The sequence below is a fragment of the Anas acuta genome, chromosome 1, assembly GCF_963932015.1.
Source record: "Anas acuta chromosome 1, bAnaAcu1.1, whole genome shotgun sequence".
NCBI lineage: Eukaryota > Metazoa > Chordata > Aves > Anseriformes > Anatidae > Anas > Anas acuta.
The window spans coordinates 129658227-129674594 of record NC_088979.1 but is presented as its reverse complement, the minus strand read 5'-3'; the positions used below and the strand labels follow the sequence as shown (position 1 = coordinate 129674594).

General features: G+C 41.0%; 1 protein-coding gene across 4 annotated transcripts in view; it reads right to left on the bottom strand.

Moving 5' to 3' along the window:
• Positions 1–15952, bottom strand: part of GYS2 (glycogen synthase 2) — a 54545-nt gene extending 38593 nt beyond the window's left edge. Inside the window, exons 1-5 of one of the 4 annotated variants that reach the window (XM_068655810.1) lie at positions 15790–15948; positions 15420–15653; positions 3996–4177; positions 2042–2233; positions 1073–1258 (exon numbers count right to left, since the gene is read on the bottom strand). In XM_068655810.1, the coding sequence (XP_068511911.1) occupies positions 1073–1258; positions 2042–2233; positions 3996–4177; positions 15420–15540 (681 nt within the window). In that variant the 5' untranslated portion in view covers positions 15541–15653; positions 15790–15948. Of the gene's footprint in view, positions 1–1072; positions 1259–2041; positions 2234–3995; positions 4178–15419 lie in introns of all 4 variants that reach the window. The other 3 variants (XM_068655820.1, XM_068655802.1, XM_068655830.1) reach the window with 3 other exon arrangements.
• Between the last annotated feature and the right edge of the window lie 416 nt (positions 15953–16368).

Here is a 16368-nt window from a genome sequence, read left to right as displayed (position 1 = left end):
AGAACAGCGAAAACCAAAACCACTAGACAACATGCAAGAATTCCCAGAAGCAGATGTGGGTCTTTTGAACTCAGAAAATGCTTCCTACATTTGTCAGTTACAAACAAAGCCTAACATGGAAAGTTTGAAAGTAGAAGGACTTCTAATGACTTGGGAGAATTAGGCTAAGGAAAAGTAGGCTAGGGAGAAGTAGGCTAGGGGAAGGAAACAAACAAACAAAAACATTTAATGCTATTCCAGGGTAATTTCAGCAAGAGGAGAGGTACTCACTATTTTCATTAAAGAAAGAGTGCTGTTAGGCTGCGCCTGAGTACAAGCTGATTGCGTTTTACATTTACTGGTTACTCACTGTGTTAACTAACTCACAAAAGGTAGCATACATTACTTGAGTTGATTGCCTTTCCTGAACAAGAAGGGGAAGATTCTCAACGGCACTTGACTTGTGGTGATATCTGGCCCTATAACTCTTCCCTGGCTTTTGAAAATGCCTCAAATCATTGAAAAGAAGGTTAAGAATCTCTGTTGGCAAAGCCATACTCTTACAATATTACTTCATATATTAGCAGAATGAACCAAGCCACTGACTTGTCTGAAGGCTGAGTAAGTTTCAGTACTCAGCAGTGTAAGTCTGGTAACCAAAGTTAACTGAAGGGCGCACAAGTATTCTAGGCTTCACTGAGATTTAGGACTTGACAGATGGCACAGAGACAAAGGTACTTGGACCTAGACACCACAGGGTCTTACCATTTCATAGATTCATGGAATCATAGGGTGTCTTGGGTTGGAAGGGCAGGGACAACTCCCACCAGACCAGGTTGCCCAAGGTCCCATCCAACCTGGCCTTGAACACCTGCAGGGTGGGTCATCCACAAGTTCTCTGGGCAGTCTGTACATTTCTTTTGCCCTGGAACTGATGATCTATCTCTCACTCTGCTGTGCAATCCTGAATTTGTTCAATCATAAGTGATAACACAAGACAAAAATGCACAATACATAGTGTAATGCAGTAAACAGAAAAGGAATCAGGAACTGATTAGCTGAAAAAAGAAGGAATGAGTAAAATATCTCTTACCTGGTCAAGGTTGTTGTAAAAATCTATACTGGCTGCACACAGGTATCTCCCAAGAAGAGTGGCATGGGTAGTAAAAATTGTGGCAACAGGAAGTTTCTGAGATCGAGACAGTATTAAACCCACTCCTGCCTGCCATTCATGGAAGTGAGCAATTATGTTGGGCTTGTCATCAAACTGAGAGGAAAGCTGAAAACAATTAGAAAGAACACATATTAAACACACATTATCCTGCTCATCATCACAACCTCAGAAATGTTTTTTCATGCCTTCTTCTGTGTGCTTTCTTTCTTTCATATGACAAAATAGTACAGTATTTTAAATGGTCATGTGTCTTGATTCCAATCATCCCTAATCCTTAGACCACAAAGCACATGTGCCTCAGAACAGTATCCTTCCTTGAGTGTTGGGCAGCTCTCAGGCAAGGACAGTCTCTATTCTTTCGACTTACTTTTCTGCTGTTTAATCTCTCATTGGATAAGGAAATCATGAGCACCTGTGACAGAGATGATTCTGCAGACTGACAGTTTCCTGTCTTCGGGTGGACTGTGGCAGAGTAACGTGAAGTCACAGTGCTGTCATTCTGTCTGTATCACTTCTGCAAGGCAGAATCTAGCAGCTGAGAGATACATTGCTTACTGGCTTCAAGGACAGTTTGTGAATGTGACAACTTGGCTATGGTAGGAGAGGAAAAGAGAGTTTGAGGTCTTACCTGTAAGAGCATCCAGTGACAAAGGAGTTGAGAAGAAACAGAGGGAGAAGTGACAGTAAAGACACAGCACATTTCAAATTGGGATCCCCATGGAAAAATAAAGTGTTAAGTTATAAATCCAAACTTTATCTAGATCATGCATTCACTTTTTAAAAAACATAATTTTCAAACTGGAGGAAGAATAGAAATTACATCCTAAAGTTCTTCTGCCTTGCTGACAAAACCAAAGGATTTAAAAACTCTAGATTTAAAAACTGTACCTCTTTTAAAAACCAGGCTGTTAATGATCCAAAAATCACAGCATCATTGGCTTCTCGGTCATGAAAAGGGATCCCAATGTTGCTAACATCCCAAAATTCGCCTTTCCATCTATCCAAATTCCAGGCTGCTGATCCTATATCAAACAACAAGACATATGGACTACCTTCTATCAGCCATCTTCCAAAAAAGACCTACAGGAAAGAGGCAAGGATATAAGAATTAAATGTTAAAGTGAATGTAAAAAACAATTTCCGTAAGTGTTTTTATCCATCAAATCTTAAATATTTTACATAAGGAATATGATCATAGTCCTACATACCCAAGATTTGTGGTTTTCTTTGCAAAATACGTGGAGTTATATGTTACCAAAGGCAGGGGTAAAAGGAAACTACATTACATTTCCTCATTCTGCCCACATGGTGCAGTTGGTGCCCTTTGGCAGAGTGGAAGGAACAATCAGAAAGCATCAGAATACGTAAATACATGTCAGCCCCCCAAAGAACAGCTTTCCTGCACTATCTGCATCAGTACAGTTAAATATCTCTAACAGAATTTTAACTCCAGTGATATAACCTACCTGCCCAACAAGGAGAATAGACTGAACTGTCACAAGGCCACAATACACAGCTGGATACATGCTACAGTCTGCACAGTCAAATTATTTTACCTTAATTCTTCTGAACCAAAATGGCTACAGCAGCAGAGGCATATTATCTGCAGAGAATGAGGTACTATAGGTAGGCTAGTGCAGTTTATACTCTGTACCCCACTCAGATGACTCTTTTATGCTGCTGTTCAATCTCTTTTCATTCACCAACCTCTGCGACCTCCAGGGAACCCAGGCCTGATGCAGAACAGGCTGGATAGAGGACAGGTCTTAAAAACAATGAGATGAAAATTCTTAGATCCATTTGCACAAAAACTACAGGCTGTAACAAAGACAAGTGTGTGAAGGACGCTCAGCTCTCTGTATACTTATTACAGGCTATTCAGGTTTCTTATTCAGGAAAATGAGGTCAAAGGTGTAGGGAGTCTTTTTGAACCCTGGTTTTATCTAAATATGGAGTCAGGTTGCAGCAAGGAACACACCTGACCAGAAAAGTTTGGAAGCATTCTTAGGTCCCCTAGTTTAAAGGGATCCATTGTGATACATAAGCAAAATCCAGTCACAAATGTTAATAGGATAAGCGCAGCTCCTGGAAACTAAAGCGTCATTATTAGGGATCAAAGCTGTACTTGACGTACCTGGGACAGATCTGCTGCTATATATGAATACTCCAGCAGCACAATGTACATGTTAGACTGGCAGAGTTGGCTGATTAAACTGAACGTATGCTGGAGCAGCATGAAGCATATATATAACATTGCAATTAATCTGCCCCACAAGCCTTTTGCTATTTTCCAAGCAAAGGACTATTACACAGCTTGCAGAGTCATCCCTCTGTAAGTATCAGAGGCAACATGCAATAGATCTAACCCCAATATTATCAGTTGGGTGCTTTTCTCAAGTCTGCCTGTGTTTTGTCCACTTCTCTCTTTCAACTCAGAATAGTGCTACCTAAGAAAAATTGTGAGATGGTGAAATGCTTTTCTCTAAGTTTCTGCAACAGCACAAGAATGCCAAAGGTAATATAAGGGTTCAGTCAAAGTAAGGTCGTATTATATCTAGTAAAATCTCACTGCATTTAGAGGCTGGAGAAGTAAGTCATTAATCCAGTTAAGTAGTCTTCCAGATAAATGACTGTTAAAACCTGTAATTGGATAAACCAGTTCCTCCTCAAAAATAACCTTTAATGAATTGACTTTGCTGTTCTAATAGTAGAATCTGAGCCTTTCCCATTGTGACATTGACCAGGACTGCTGTGTCAAGTGGAATAACGAGAGCATTAACCAAAACTAATCTCCTCAGAGTCAGCTTAGTTGCCCTGGGAAGCAGTAGCACATCTGATTTACCTGACACCCTTGGCTTTTCATGATGTCCATTGCCTTCTTAACTGCTGGGTTTGGAGGCTCACATGCTTCCACCTGAGTCTTCACATTGTGCTCAAAATAGGGACCAATCAGAAAATAGTTTTCACCCCATTCATCTGCTGTAATTTTGGCTTTTGTCTGGATCACAGTGTAAATGCCTCCCACTGCAAAAGAAGATGGCAAAGAACAAAAATTAGAAATGGGCACGGGCCACGAAGCTCTGGAATAAGCGCCAACCAACCTGGGGGTCAGATATTCCACTAGTTAAGCCAGTTCACACATTCAGAGTTTAAGTGAAACCTAGACTCAAATAAATCGGAATTCAGTCTGTTGGGACCAGAACTTCACCACTCAGTTCAGGAGTATGCACTGATTGCAGACCACAAGTAATTCTTGAATGGCAATCTAACACTTTGCTTAATTCTGGGTGACAGCATATGGGTTCCCTCAAATCCTCCTCTAATCACAAACGGATGCTTTCTAGTCTTAACCACTACTTTTATCTAAGTCTGTGGTCTTTTTATTTTTTAAATTTCTTTCATGTGTTAATACATGTAGTCACACCACAAATATTCATCCAATATGTTCTTTTATGTTGCCCCCCCTCCCCCTTCAGGTCTTGAAGTCTTTACATTCAGACTATGGAATTCAAATCCTGAGGTTCCTGCTTCCACTTTCACATGCCAAATCTTAATTATACTGCATCCCAAGTGCAGCCTGCTGCTTCTTCTGTTGCAGAAGTTATCCTTTTCAACCACATTCTTTGTGACGAGGAAGTACATGTACATGTGGTAACAACTGAGCTGGCACTACACACAAATCACTGAGAGAAGTAGAAGGAGAGATGAATTTCATTGACTACTGGCCATGAAAATAGATTTAACCCCAAATCCTCAAAGCAAGAGGTTTCATGTTCTATCACCAATCTAAAATTGTTAAAATTGAAACAAGTGTAGCCTACAGTGCCAATATAAATGTGTGCAGCACCTTCCACCAAAGTATAGTCTATTTTAAAAATAAGTGCTGTATTAAATATGTAAGAGAATGGGACTGCAACATCCCCTGATGAGTAAATACAGATCTATCTAGTCTTGAACACAGTATGGAAGAGTCAACTAGCTGCTCTTCCCTCCCTGTTTTCCACCTCTGTCCCTGTAAGCCATGCAGTGACAGGGCAGCCTTGCAACCCACCTTTGTCACAGGACCTGTGGTGGCAGGCATAGGCCTTTTCCTCCACCACAAATACAGAACAACAGTGACTGCTTAGATCCTTCAAGAAGACAGCAAGAGAAGAGAAGAGGCTAGGCCACTGCTATATATCAGAAATGTTTGGCACAGCTCTGATGATTTTCAAACAGGGTAAGGCAAATGAAACACAGCAAGTATATGAAAGCAAACAAAGTTTCCAGACCCAGGAATGACAGGAAAAGAATTAGGGTTCCTACTTCAAAATGTCATCCTCCACTGAATCTAGAAATGTATAGTAATACTGCAGGCATGAAGAGTGTGTTATGATTTTCAGTAGTCATCAAAATACATAAGGAGTCTGCACTGTAAATTGCCAGTGACTGACAGCAGGCACTCCAGAATTACTTTTAAAAGGTACTTGAGTATTCAGAGGTGCAGATGCACCACATCCAATTGCACATGGCAATAAAATCTTCACAGGTTACCTGAGTCTCCTTAAAAATCTGGCCCATATAACCACCATTTACAGCAGAGCAGATGAAGTTGCTCAGCACTTTGGGAGATTAGTTCCCAGACTAATTACACTGTATCATCTGAGAACTGCAGAAAGCCTGTCAAGCTTGGTATCTTTTAGCTCTAAGAAACTCAGCAGCCAGAGATATGGTGTGGTTTTGTTTGTTTGTTTGGTTTGGTTTGTTTGTTGTTGTTGTTTTATTTTTTAATTTTGCTCCTATAAAAGAAATTTTGCACTTACAATCTTTTTCTTTACAAGTATTCCATTTGTTCTGAATGCTTGAAATGCTTGAAGTGTCCCAAGTCTTACTTTTTTTTTTTTTATATGCCAAGGTGTCTCAGAGTTCTAGCTACTTTACAAATGAAAACAAATAGTCACGATCTACCAGCTTGCTAAGTAGAACTATAAAGAACTATAAATTATTACCCTACATAGTAACTCAAGATCTAAGAAGATGTGACTGTCATAGGTATATGTTCTTAAGTCTATCCCATAGCTGAGGAGTTTCACATGATAGACATGTGGAACTTCAGAAGGAAATCTATGCATCAGATTCTTCTACACTTCATTAGGACCAGAAATCTAAGAAACTAACTCATAATCATCACGGTCTACCATGACTGCTCTGGACGGGGATTTAGAGAAATTTTAGGAAAGTGACACCATGTATTCCCTCCAAATTCCTCTGCTCACAGGCTGAGAGACTACTTGAATACCTTATATTCATGTAAACACACTTCTAATGACATGAGACAAATCATAAGTTTCAACTCACGATGTGATGCAGTTATAATGACACAAATGCTGTCCTTACAGGATGGTAAATGCATTACATGAACACAGGATGCTTTAATGCGGATAAATAATGGTGTTGGTAGAAATCTCAGTCATGAAACTAGTTGGTTTTAACTGGCAGAAATACTGGGCTTATAATAAGGGAAGATTTTTGTGCCTGGTGACCCCAGGGAAAAAAGGATATATCTATTTGCACAAAGAAAGATCCTAGATAACATGATAAAGCCATGTATGACAAGAGTGGTGCAGGGCTCTTTCCCCACCAACACAAGAGTGAAGAGCAGCCTCTTCCACACTGCAAGGCATTCAACGCTGCAATCAGCAAGGCAGCTGAGTTTCCACAGATACTGCTTTTGAAAGAGTAATGATAAAGCTACGGTGCAGGAGCTGAACAGAGTCTGGGACTTCATTAGGTAAAGCCAACAGCTGAGGGTTCCTTTTCGTAAGGTTTTGCTTAGCATCACTCTCTGTCCTAAAGCATGTCCTGCTGAAGATGTATGGAAGGCCTATTCTGAGCAAAAAAAGTGGAGAGTATGTTGTGGTCTAACACTGTAGTTTATTGCACAACACTGTAAAAAACATTTCAGGGCACTGTTTTGCCTGAAATGCAACAAAAAGTACTTAGGATAAACCAAAAGAATAAATTTTATAAACTGTGAAAACTCTTCAGAAGATAGCTGCAATAGAACCTCTGGTTTACCTGGTCCCCAAACTTGCTTTTGTCTTTACTTACTGTAGCACTATGGCTCACAAGGGACATCTTTGTGTAAGCTTTAATTCACAGGGAGAAGTGGGCAAGTAAAACTATATATATTGAAAGGGTTAGGCAGAACTTAAAAAAGACATCTTGAGAAGAAAAGAACAATGTCTAGAATAACGTGTTGACTTTAGAAATTACTCTTTCCCAAAACAAATTCAAGGAATATATTATATATCGTGAAGAGATGGCTTACATCTGTGAGGTTATTTAGAATTCACTGGAAATACCCCTGTTAGGAAGCCACCTATTACACATTCTACTAAGTAAGATTTTAGCTGAAAGTAAACATGCAAACCATAACAGAATTCTCAAATTATTTCCAACAATTTGGTAAACCTCCTGATTCTTACTCAATCAGATGTTTTAAGGTCATATTGTAGAAAGAAAACCTTTCCAAACAACAAGGATATATGAAAATCTCATAACATTTTAAGTTTCTGTATTCAGCCTCTGAAGTTTTATTATCTGAAACGGGTTTTAAAACAAACAATGAAAAACAAGATAAAAAATAGATGCAGTATCAGGAGACATCAGATCCACAGAACTGGTTCAGATCATAAATAAACATTGTAAACATGGAGCATTACCAGTAAAATGTCGATAAAGAGCTAATATAGTGTTTTGATCTCCATCAAAATGTTTTATTCAATATTTTAAGTTCTGATAGTTTTAAAATGTCCTTGAAATAAACATATTTCTATTATTTCTTTTTAAAATTTATTTTTAACTTTTCTGCCAGAAAAATGGAATCAAGTTAAAAAAGAAATTAACAACAAATCTTTCTCCCCATTTATTTCCATCCACTCTTTTTTTTTTTTTTTTTTTCCCCAGGGAAAAATAAAATGGCATGGATAGGAGAACTAAAATGTTTGGGAAATAAGGACTTTGTCTATTTAACAAAGTCTTACTTTTTTTTTTTTTTTTTTTTTTTTGTGACCTCTCTAGAAAGTAGATGAAAACAAAATATCTGCTCAGAAAATATTTCATAGAATTATTTTTTAAAGTTTGAATATTTTCATATACTTTGCCATTACTATAAATTTATCTGAAAATTTATCTGCATTTCACTAGGCATTTACTTCTTTCAGTCCTGGTGCATTACTTCTTCTGCATATTTAAAATCCAAGCAGTAGTTGGAGCCTTCAAAGACAGACATCAGATCTATCTAAATAAATAAAAGGCCTATGAGTCAAGAACAGTCTCCCCATACTGTATCACTACTGAGGACAGCATTAGGCAGAAGTGGAAACGTCATTGTGCAACTGGAGATCTTTGTGCAAGATCTCCAGTTCTTGCACAGTTCTTGAGTTCTTCTCAGAGAGAACTGGCAGAGGTGCTGGCCAAGCCCCTATCCATCATTTATCAGCAGTCCTGGCTATCGGGTGAGGTCCCAGCTGACTGGCGGCTAGCAAATGTGACGCCCATCTACAAGAAAGGCCGGAGGGCTGATCCGGGGAACTACAGGCCTGTCAGTTTGACCTCAGTGCCAGGGAAACTCATGGAGCAGATCCTCTTGGGAGTCATCACGTGGCACTTGAAGGGCAAGCAGGCGATCAGGCCCAGTCAGCATGGGTTTATGGAAGGCAGATCCTGCTTGACGAACCTGATATCCTTCTATGACAAAGTGACGCGCTGGGTGGACGAGGGAAAGGCTGTGGATGTGGTCTACCTTGACTTCAGCAAGGCTTTTGACACCGTCTCCCACAGCATTCTCCTCAAGAAACTGGCTGCTCTTGGCTTGGACTGGCGCACGCTTCGTTGGGTTAGAAACTGGCTGGATAGCCGGGCCCAAAGAGTCGTGGTAAATGGAGTCAAGTCCAGTTGGAGGCCAGTCACTAGTGGCATCCCCCAGGGCTCGGTGCTGGGGCCGGTCCTCTTTAACATCTTCATCAATGATCTGGACGAGGGCATTGAGTGCACCCTCAGTAAGTTTGCAGATGACACCAAGTTAGGTGCGTGTGTCGATCTGCTCGAGGGTAGGAAGGCTCTGCAGAAGGATCTGGATAGGCTACACCGATGGGCTGAGGTCAACTGCATGAAGTTTAACAAGGCCAAGTGCCGGGTCCTGTACCTGGGGCGCAATAACCCCAAGCAGAGCTACAGGCTGGGAGATGAGTGGTTGGAGAGCTGCCAGGCAGAGAAGGACCTGGGAGTGATGGTGGACAGTCGGCTGAATATGAGCCAGCAGTGTGCTCAGGTGGCCAAGAAGGCCAACGGCATCCTGGCTTGTATCAGAAACAGCGTGACCAGCAGGGCTAGGGAGGTGATCGTCCCCCTGTACTCGGCTCTGGTGAGGCCGCACCTCGAGTACTGTGTTCAGTTTTGGGCCCCTCGCTACAAGAAGGACATCGAGGTGCTTGAGCGGGTCCAAAGAAGGGCGACGAAGCTGGTGAGGGGCCTGGAGAAAAAGTCCTACAAGGAGCGGCTGAGGTAGCTGGGCTTGTTCAGCCTGGAGAAGAGGAGGCTCAGGGGCGACCTTATCGCTCTCTACAGATACCTTAAAGGAGGCTGTAGAGAGGTGGGGGTTGGCCTGTTCTCCCACGTGCCTGGTGACAGGACGAGGGGGAACGGGCTAAAGTTGCGCCAGGGGAGTTTTAGGTTAGATGTTAGGAAGAGCTTCTTTACTGAAAGGGTTGTGAGGCATTGGAACAGGCTGCCCAGGGAGGTGGTGGAGTCACCATCCCTGGAAGTCTTCAAAAGACGTTTAGATGTAGAGCTTAGGGATATGGTTTAGTGGGGACTGTTGGTGTTAGGTTAGAGGTTGGACTCGATGATCTTGAGGTCTCTTCCAACCTAGAAATTCTGTGATTCTGTGAAGATCTAACCCTGCAGAAGACATGCTCTTTCTGTTGCAAGCTATTATATGCAAAGACTCATGGCAAATGCTTTTTGTCACCTGATGAGATGTGGCCGCAACTTGCAGGAATACACAGGAACTGCATTACTAAAAAATGGCTTCTGGAGGTAGGACCCTTTGAGCATGAATTGCCAAAACTTCTCAAAGCTGCCAGAAATACCCACCATTCATTTTACTTGCTCTCCCACCCACCCCACATTGTGGAGGGAGAGAGGCAAGCAGCCACAGAAACCAAAAAGGAAGTAGAGAGGCAGAAAGAGAAGCTATGCAACTGAGATGGAGATAAGTGGCGACCTCCAGAACCACCCCCAGGACCATGCAGGAGCTCTTCCCCACACACCTATGCTACAGAGGCAGAGGATCAAGCTGTTCCCAGGGCACTTCAGCTGCTTTGCCACAGCCTCACCAGGCCACTCTGAAGATACTTTCCTGGGTGCAACCCAAGAGGGAAGTGGATCCCAGGCTCAGGATTCAAACTGACTTTACTGCTGCAATTACTAGTTATATCAGCTATTCTCCCTCCCCTCCCCCCCACCCCCCCCCTTCCCATCCTAATGTATCTCTGATCTACAGACGTGATAAAATTAGGCATGAACTCATTTCTTCTAATGTTTGGTTGGATTTTTATTTATTTATTCATTTATTTATTTATTTATTTGTGTATCTGGGCACTATTTTTAGGGTACAATATGTCAAGTGAAAAATACACTGCCTCTTCAGATAGCAGATGCTTTTCATGTATTTTTGGCTACTTTTTGTGGCTAGGACTCATCAGAAGATAAAAGTTCTCCATATTCTTTGAAATTCTGGCACTCCAAATATATTTTGTAATAACGCTGAAACACTGAAATTTATGACAGATGGCCACAATACAGAAGCTATTCCTATGTGCATCACCCCGAATAAAAAGGACTGCATTTGAGGTTGCTTTGATGCTGGCATGCCACCAGACTGTAAAAATGCAAAGGGCTTTGATGCGGTGCTTATGTTAAGTTTCCTATGAGAATATGTTTTTTCTTTTATATATATATATATATATATCCATACATATATACATACCAGTCTATCTATACATATGATAGATACATAGATATAACAAGAGTATCTTATATAATTATATAAGAGAGATGGTAACATATTCTCAATCCCTAAAGTGTGCTAGCTCTCGTGTGTCACAGACTCCAGTGTTCACCATCTCCCAAGCAACTTTCATCATGGAAAGATATTTAACACAGAGGGGCTGAAGTTCTGGTCTTACTGACTTCAGAGAATACAGGATTTAATTTCTAAGGGACAGATTTTCACCAGAGAAACTATATACAGAGCTCTGCTCCATGGGGACCTGAAACAAGGTTTGTTTTTAGTAGAATCTTCATTCCAGTAGGGATGGCAAAAAATATTTAATTCATCTACCAGTGACTCTTGAGCTAATCTGTCCACAGCTGAATGATGATACAAACTGGCCACCTGCCCAGCATTTTTAAGCACTGTTCTACTTTCTATATAAAAGGTGTTGAGAAGTACAGCAGAAGGAGATACTGATCTGAGTATCCATGGAGTCACTTTAAAGGCATCTTTATAGAGCACAGACCAAATTTTGAAAGTTTGCAGCCCCTTCCCATTAATGTATCAGAAAACCCACTACCCTATATAACTAACTGTTACGGCAATTTACAGATTAGACTTCTCCTCTATACAGATTAAATACTTCAATTATCAGTGGGGAAAACATTTAAAAGAGGTTGAAGAGGAGGGAGCAAAGATAAAAGATCACTGTGGAAAATTTCCAGGACTGCTGCAGCAAGTAATGGCCTCTGGCTCCCTGCTGACAACTTCCATCTCTGGAACTTTGGACACAAGATCTACAAAGCTTGTAGCCACTTGGTCTGTGCTCCTGTCCTTACAGTTTTATCCGTCTTCATGTTACAGAGGAAAGAAAACCAGTCCTCCAGTGCAACATGCATGGAAGATATGACCACACCTAGTTTTACTGAAGCATGTTGTCCAGGAGAAAAGGGAAAGGAAGGGTGAAAGAAGCAGAGCTTCCCCATGATTACCACCAGACCATGTGGCATGGCAGTGCACTGGGGCTCATCTTTTTTCCCTTTCTGCCACAGAAACACAGTAGATCCACTTCACATTGTGGGACTTGCCCATCAGTAGAAAGTCAAATAAAGGGAGAAAATCTTGCATCACAAACTGCACTTTTGTCACATCTCTGGCAGTGGACTTTAAATGCAAGATTATTTCAACATTGTGCTCATGTTTTAAGTGGAAAATTCCTTTTCACATGACTTGGGGGAAGGTGGAGGGAGAATCACACTTGCAAATTAGTTTTTTTAATTTATTTTTCACTATCTTCTTCAGCTACCTTGTCTTTGCTTGCACCAGCCAGAGGATGTAAACAAAGAAGAAAGAAGAGCAACCAAAATGCCTGTGCTTTCCAACACGTCAGATGTCACTTAGTACAGGCAGCACCAGAACACCATATAAAAAGGAAGCATGACGAAGAAGAAAACTTTGCCTAGATAGAGCGTGTGTTATATGAACTAGACTTAAAAAACAGAGACACTTTCACTGTGCCAGCTGCTGAGAAAGAAGTTATGAGACTCTGGAAATAATAGATACCTGTAGATCTCCGAGTATTTAATCCATACAGCTGACTCATCCCTCCCTAGAGCTGCATCAAGTGCCACAGCATCGATCAGCCTCATCTCCTGCTCAAGGAAATCACAGTAAACCCTCTCTCCCCATCAGCACCCTGGCACATGAAGACCTTCCCACACTACACAATCGGATATACTCCAATCTGCAGGACCCTTCATCATCCTCAAGCTATGAAGTTGAATATATTTGGGAGGTTGAAAAAACAGCTAAGCAGAGCTAGCTGTAAAGGGTACTGCTTACAAGAGTGTGAACAGATACACATCTGTAAGCTCTGGTAGCATGTTCCTCCCTGAGGAGTAATAGGAAAGAAGATATTCAGTCTAACTGTCACTGCCACAGAGAAATGGAGGACCAAATAAGAAGCAGTCATGGAGGAAATGAACCCATAGCCGAAGTTGATAAAAAGCCTTGAACTCCCTCTTGGAGGCAGCAGCAACATTACACCACTTTAGCAGTGTGAAGAAACTTCACGCTGAACTACACTGACACAATTTTTCATTGCCATAAAAGAAGTAATAAACCGTCATGTTAAATGATCAAACTTGTCAGACGATAAGCCCAGCTAATGCTTACATTTCCCTCAATATTAGCAACATTAAAACTAAAACACTAAAATATGTAGCATTATTAAATCTATGTGTGGCAGGCTATTTAGACAAATGAACAATTATTCCTTATGCCGAAGGAGACAGGAGAAATACAGTGTAAGCTAATATTTTCTAAGCCTGTATATCTTCTGTGATGACTCTCCCTGCATTTTGTTGGCTACACTCTCTCCTAAGAAGCACAGTGCCCTAGCATTTTCCAAGAACTGTTTATAAAACTTAGGTCACCAGGGTACAGTATTTCACCATGTGACTTTGACGTTCAAGTGCATGGAACATATAGAGAAATAGCCTTCAGTATCAAGAATTTAACAGAAAAATAAGCTGAAATGGCCTTATTAAAGAATTTTTTGTATAAATATTTCCAGTCAGGGTCAGTTAATGGAATATTTGAACAGAGATCCAGTTCTAATGAAGATATTGTTTGCTATGATTAGCTGAGTCAGCTCCATTTGAATGCAAGGGTTTGATAAGTGGTGTAATGAACAGCACCTTATTTTTAAACTAATTGGAAAAAATGTTTATTCACTTGTAAATATTATCTCATAATGTATTAGAATAATAAATGCATCAAATGACACAGCTACTAATAAGTCAGTATGAGCTATATGGATGATTAAATGATTCTCAGCATTTTGTATATATACAGAAAGGCAGATAAATCTAATTATGTTTTACTTTTTCTTAAACATATTGTATGATCTCTATAACCAGTGGGTCCAGATGACTCAGAAAATATATATACCATGGAGTTCAGAAATGTGAGCAAGAACACCTGAATTTGCTAGCTTTCTGCTGCCATCTGGTTGCCAGTGGCTTACTCATCATGCATAATGCAAAAGTAAGCGCTGCATGGCCCAAGTTCTGTCAGTAGAAGATTAACTCAAAAAAGGAGTGACTAAAACTAATGAAAAATAAGCCCACAAGGATTCAAAGTGCAAAAGTTCGGGACTACCTCTGTGTATTGACACTCCTCACTAAACTAATAAGAGCAAGGTAAAATTGCACTGAAGTGCAGATTAAATACCGGAAGCTACCACAGAACAGTAATTTCAGTTTCACTACAGCGATAAATCCTAGAACTGTCTATTCCTCTCACACGCAGTTCCCCTTTAGGGTTAAAATCTTAACAGATTACAGATCCCCTCTTCTGACTAATCTCTTTATTTATCTGTCAGGACAATAAGACACACAGGTCAATCATTTACTCATACTAACACACTTTTGTGACAAAGCTGAAACATGTTCCTGCTTGGTAAACTACACCTAGCTGAAAGGGGGATGATTTGATGAGGGAATAAGAAATGGAGGCAGAAAGATCTTTGCATAATGAGTAATGTGGACTTTGTGCGCAAAACTGTATGCACTGCGCAGATTTTGAATCTGTACACATGCACAAAACATGAAGTCCATATCTGGCACTACCCGTGTTTGCAAAGACCAGTCCAAAAAGGTTTCAGTTGGCATAAAGGCTGCTGGTCATTGACATCTGCTTTTTGTTCGCTGGCTTCAATGCAGCTATGTTTATTTATGCTTCTTTCAAATTTGTCCTCTTCCCTCTCCTACACAGTGCTGCAGAAGGTTGAGAGACTCCTAAACTTCTCTGAATTTGGTGTCTGTTTTACAGCTGCTTTTCATACATTACATTCCCAAGTGAATTTGCATGGAAGGTAAAAGATAATTATTTACTAATAAATGTCTATATATCTATATGCATGCACACCCAGGCATAACACTTGGATGTTTGTTTAAACTATGTAGCCCTGGTGGTGAATCATGTGCACACACAAACATAGAGAAATCCTGACTCTACCACGCTCATTCCATACAACTACACACAGATGCAGCCCACACACAGCAAGCATAGTCACATACGGATGCCACATTTGTTCCTTCCAATACAACCATGCAGCCAGCTCTACCCCAATATCCCCTTAATGCCCTTAATGCCCAAGTCCTTAGTGCCTCCCCCAACTTCCATAAAAAGAGCCATGCTGACTCCTCAGAGTGTTGTACAAACCTTTGTTGGTAACTTCCCAAGAAACTTCAAAGAGCAACAAATCTTCCACTGGTAGGTCTTCATCCTCCCACTGAGGAAGCCCATTAAGAGAGGTCATAGAGAGTGATCTAGCCAGTGGCATTTTCTTCAGCCCTTAAATGCTCACCACACAGGCCACAAGAGTTATTATCAAATGTTCGGTTAATGTGGCAATTCTCTGCAGTTTTGGTTGGAGTAGTCTTCTAGTGCACTGGGCTGGGAGGAGAAAATTTACTCAGATAGCTGGCAGCTAATGGGTTTAAACTGTCTGACCACCAGCATTAAATTGGCTCAGTGAAATCCTCAAGGCTTGAGAAGCAGCTGCGGGCAGAGGTAAGAATTTAAGACTGACCTGAGAAAGGTCTTGACTGTTTTGGGCCCAGGCCTCTTCCTTCTTTCCTTAGAGGGACATAAAAAATAGTTTTGAGCTTCCCAGCCACAGCATTCACTAGCTACCACCTCAGGAATGACTGAAACTCAACAGCTGTAAATTCAGCACTGCCCTGAGCAAACTCCAGTAGGGAGGACACTTTGAGTTCACCACCTGATTAGAGTCCAGCCCCCCATGTCCTCCCCTTGACATACACCCTGCCTGTTAGCACTCATGGACCTTCTCTATCCGCTGGCCACTCACTAGCTGGGTAAGTAGACTTTTTCTACAAGATATCTCTTAGATGACTTGCCAGGTAAGGCACTGTTACCTAATTCTTGTTCAGTTCATCAGTCCCAAAGCACTATTTTACCTCACACCCTTTTTCCACAGTTAATTCCAGCTGTGTCCCTAGTGCTCTGTGCAAGCTGTTGATTTCATTCTGCTCTAGAACAAACCTACAGTCTTGAGAGCTTTTCCAGAACCACAAATGCTCTGTCCCTACTTTGGCACACATTTTTGATGGCCCTCTCTGCAGGTGTGGTCCCCTATTTTCCAGCT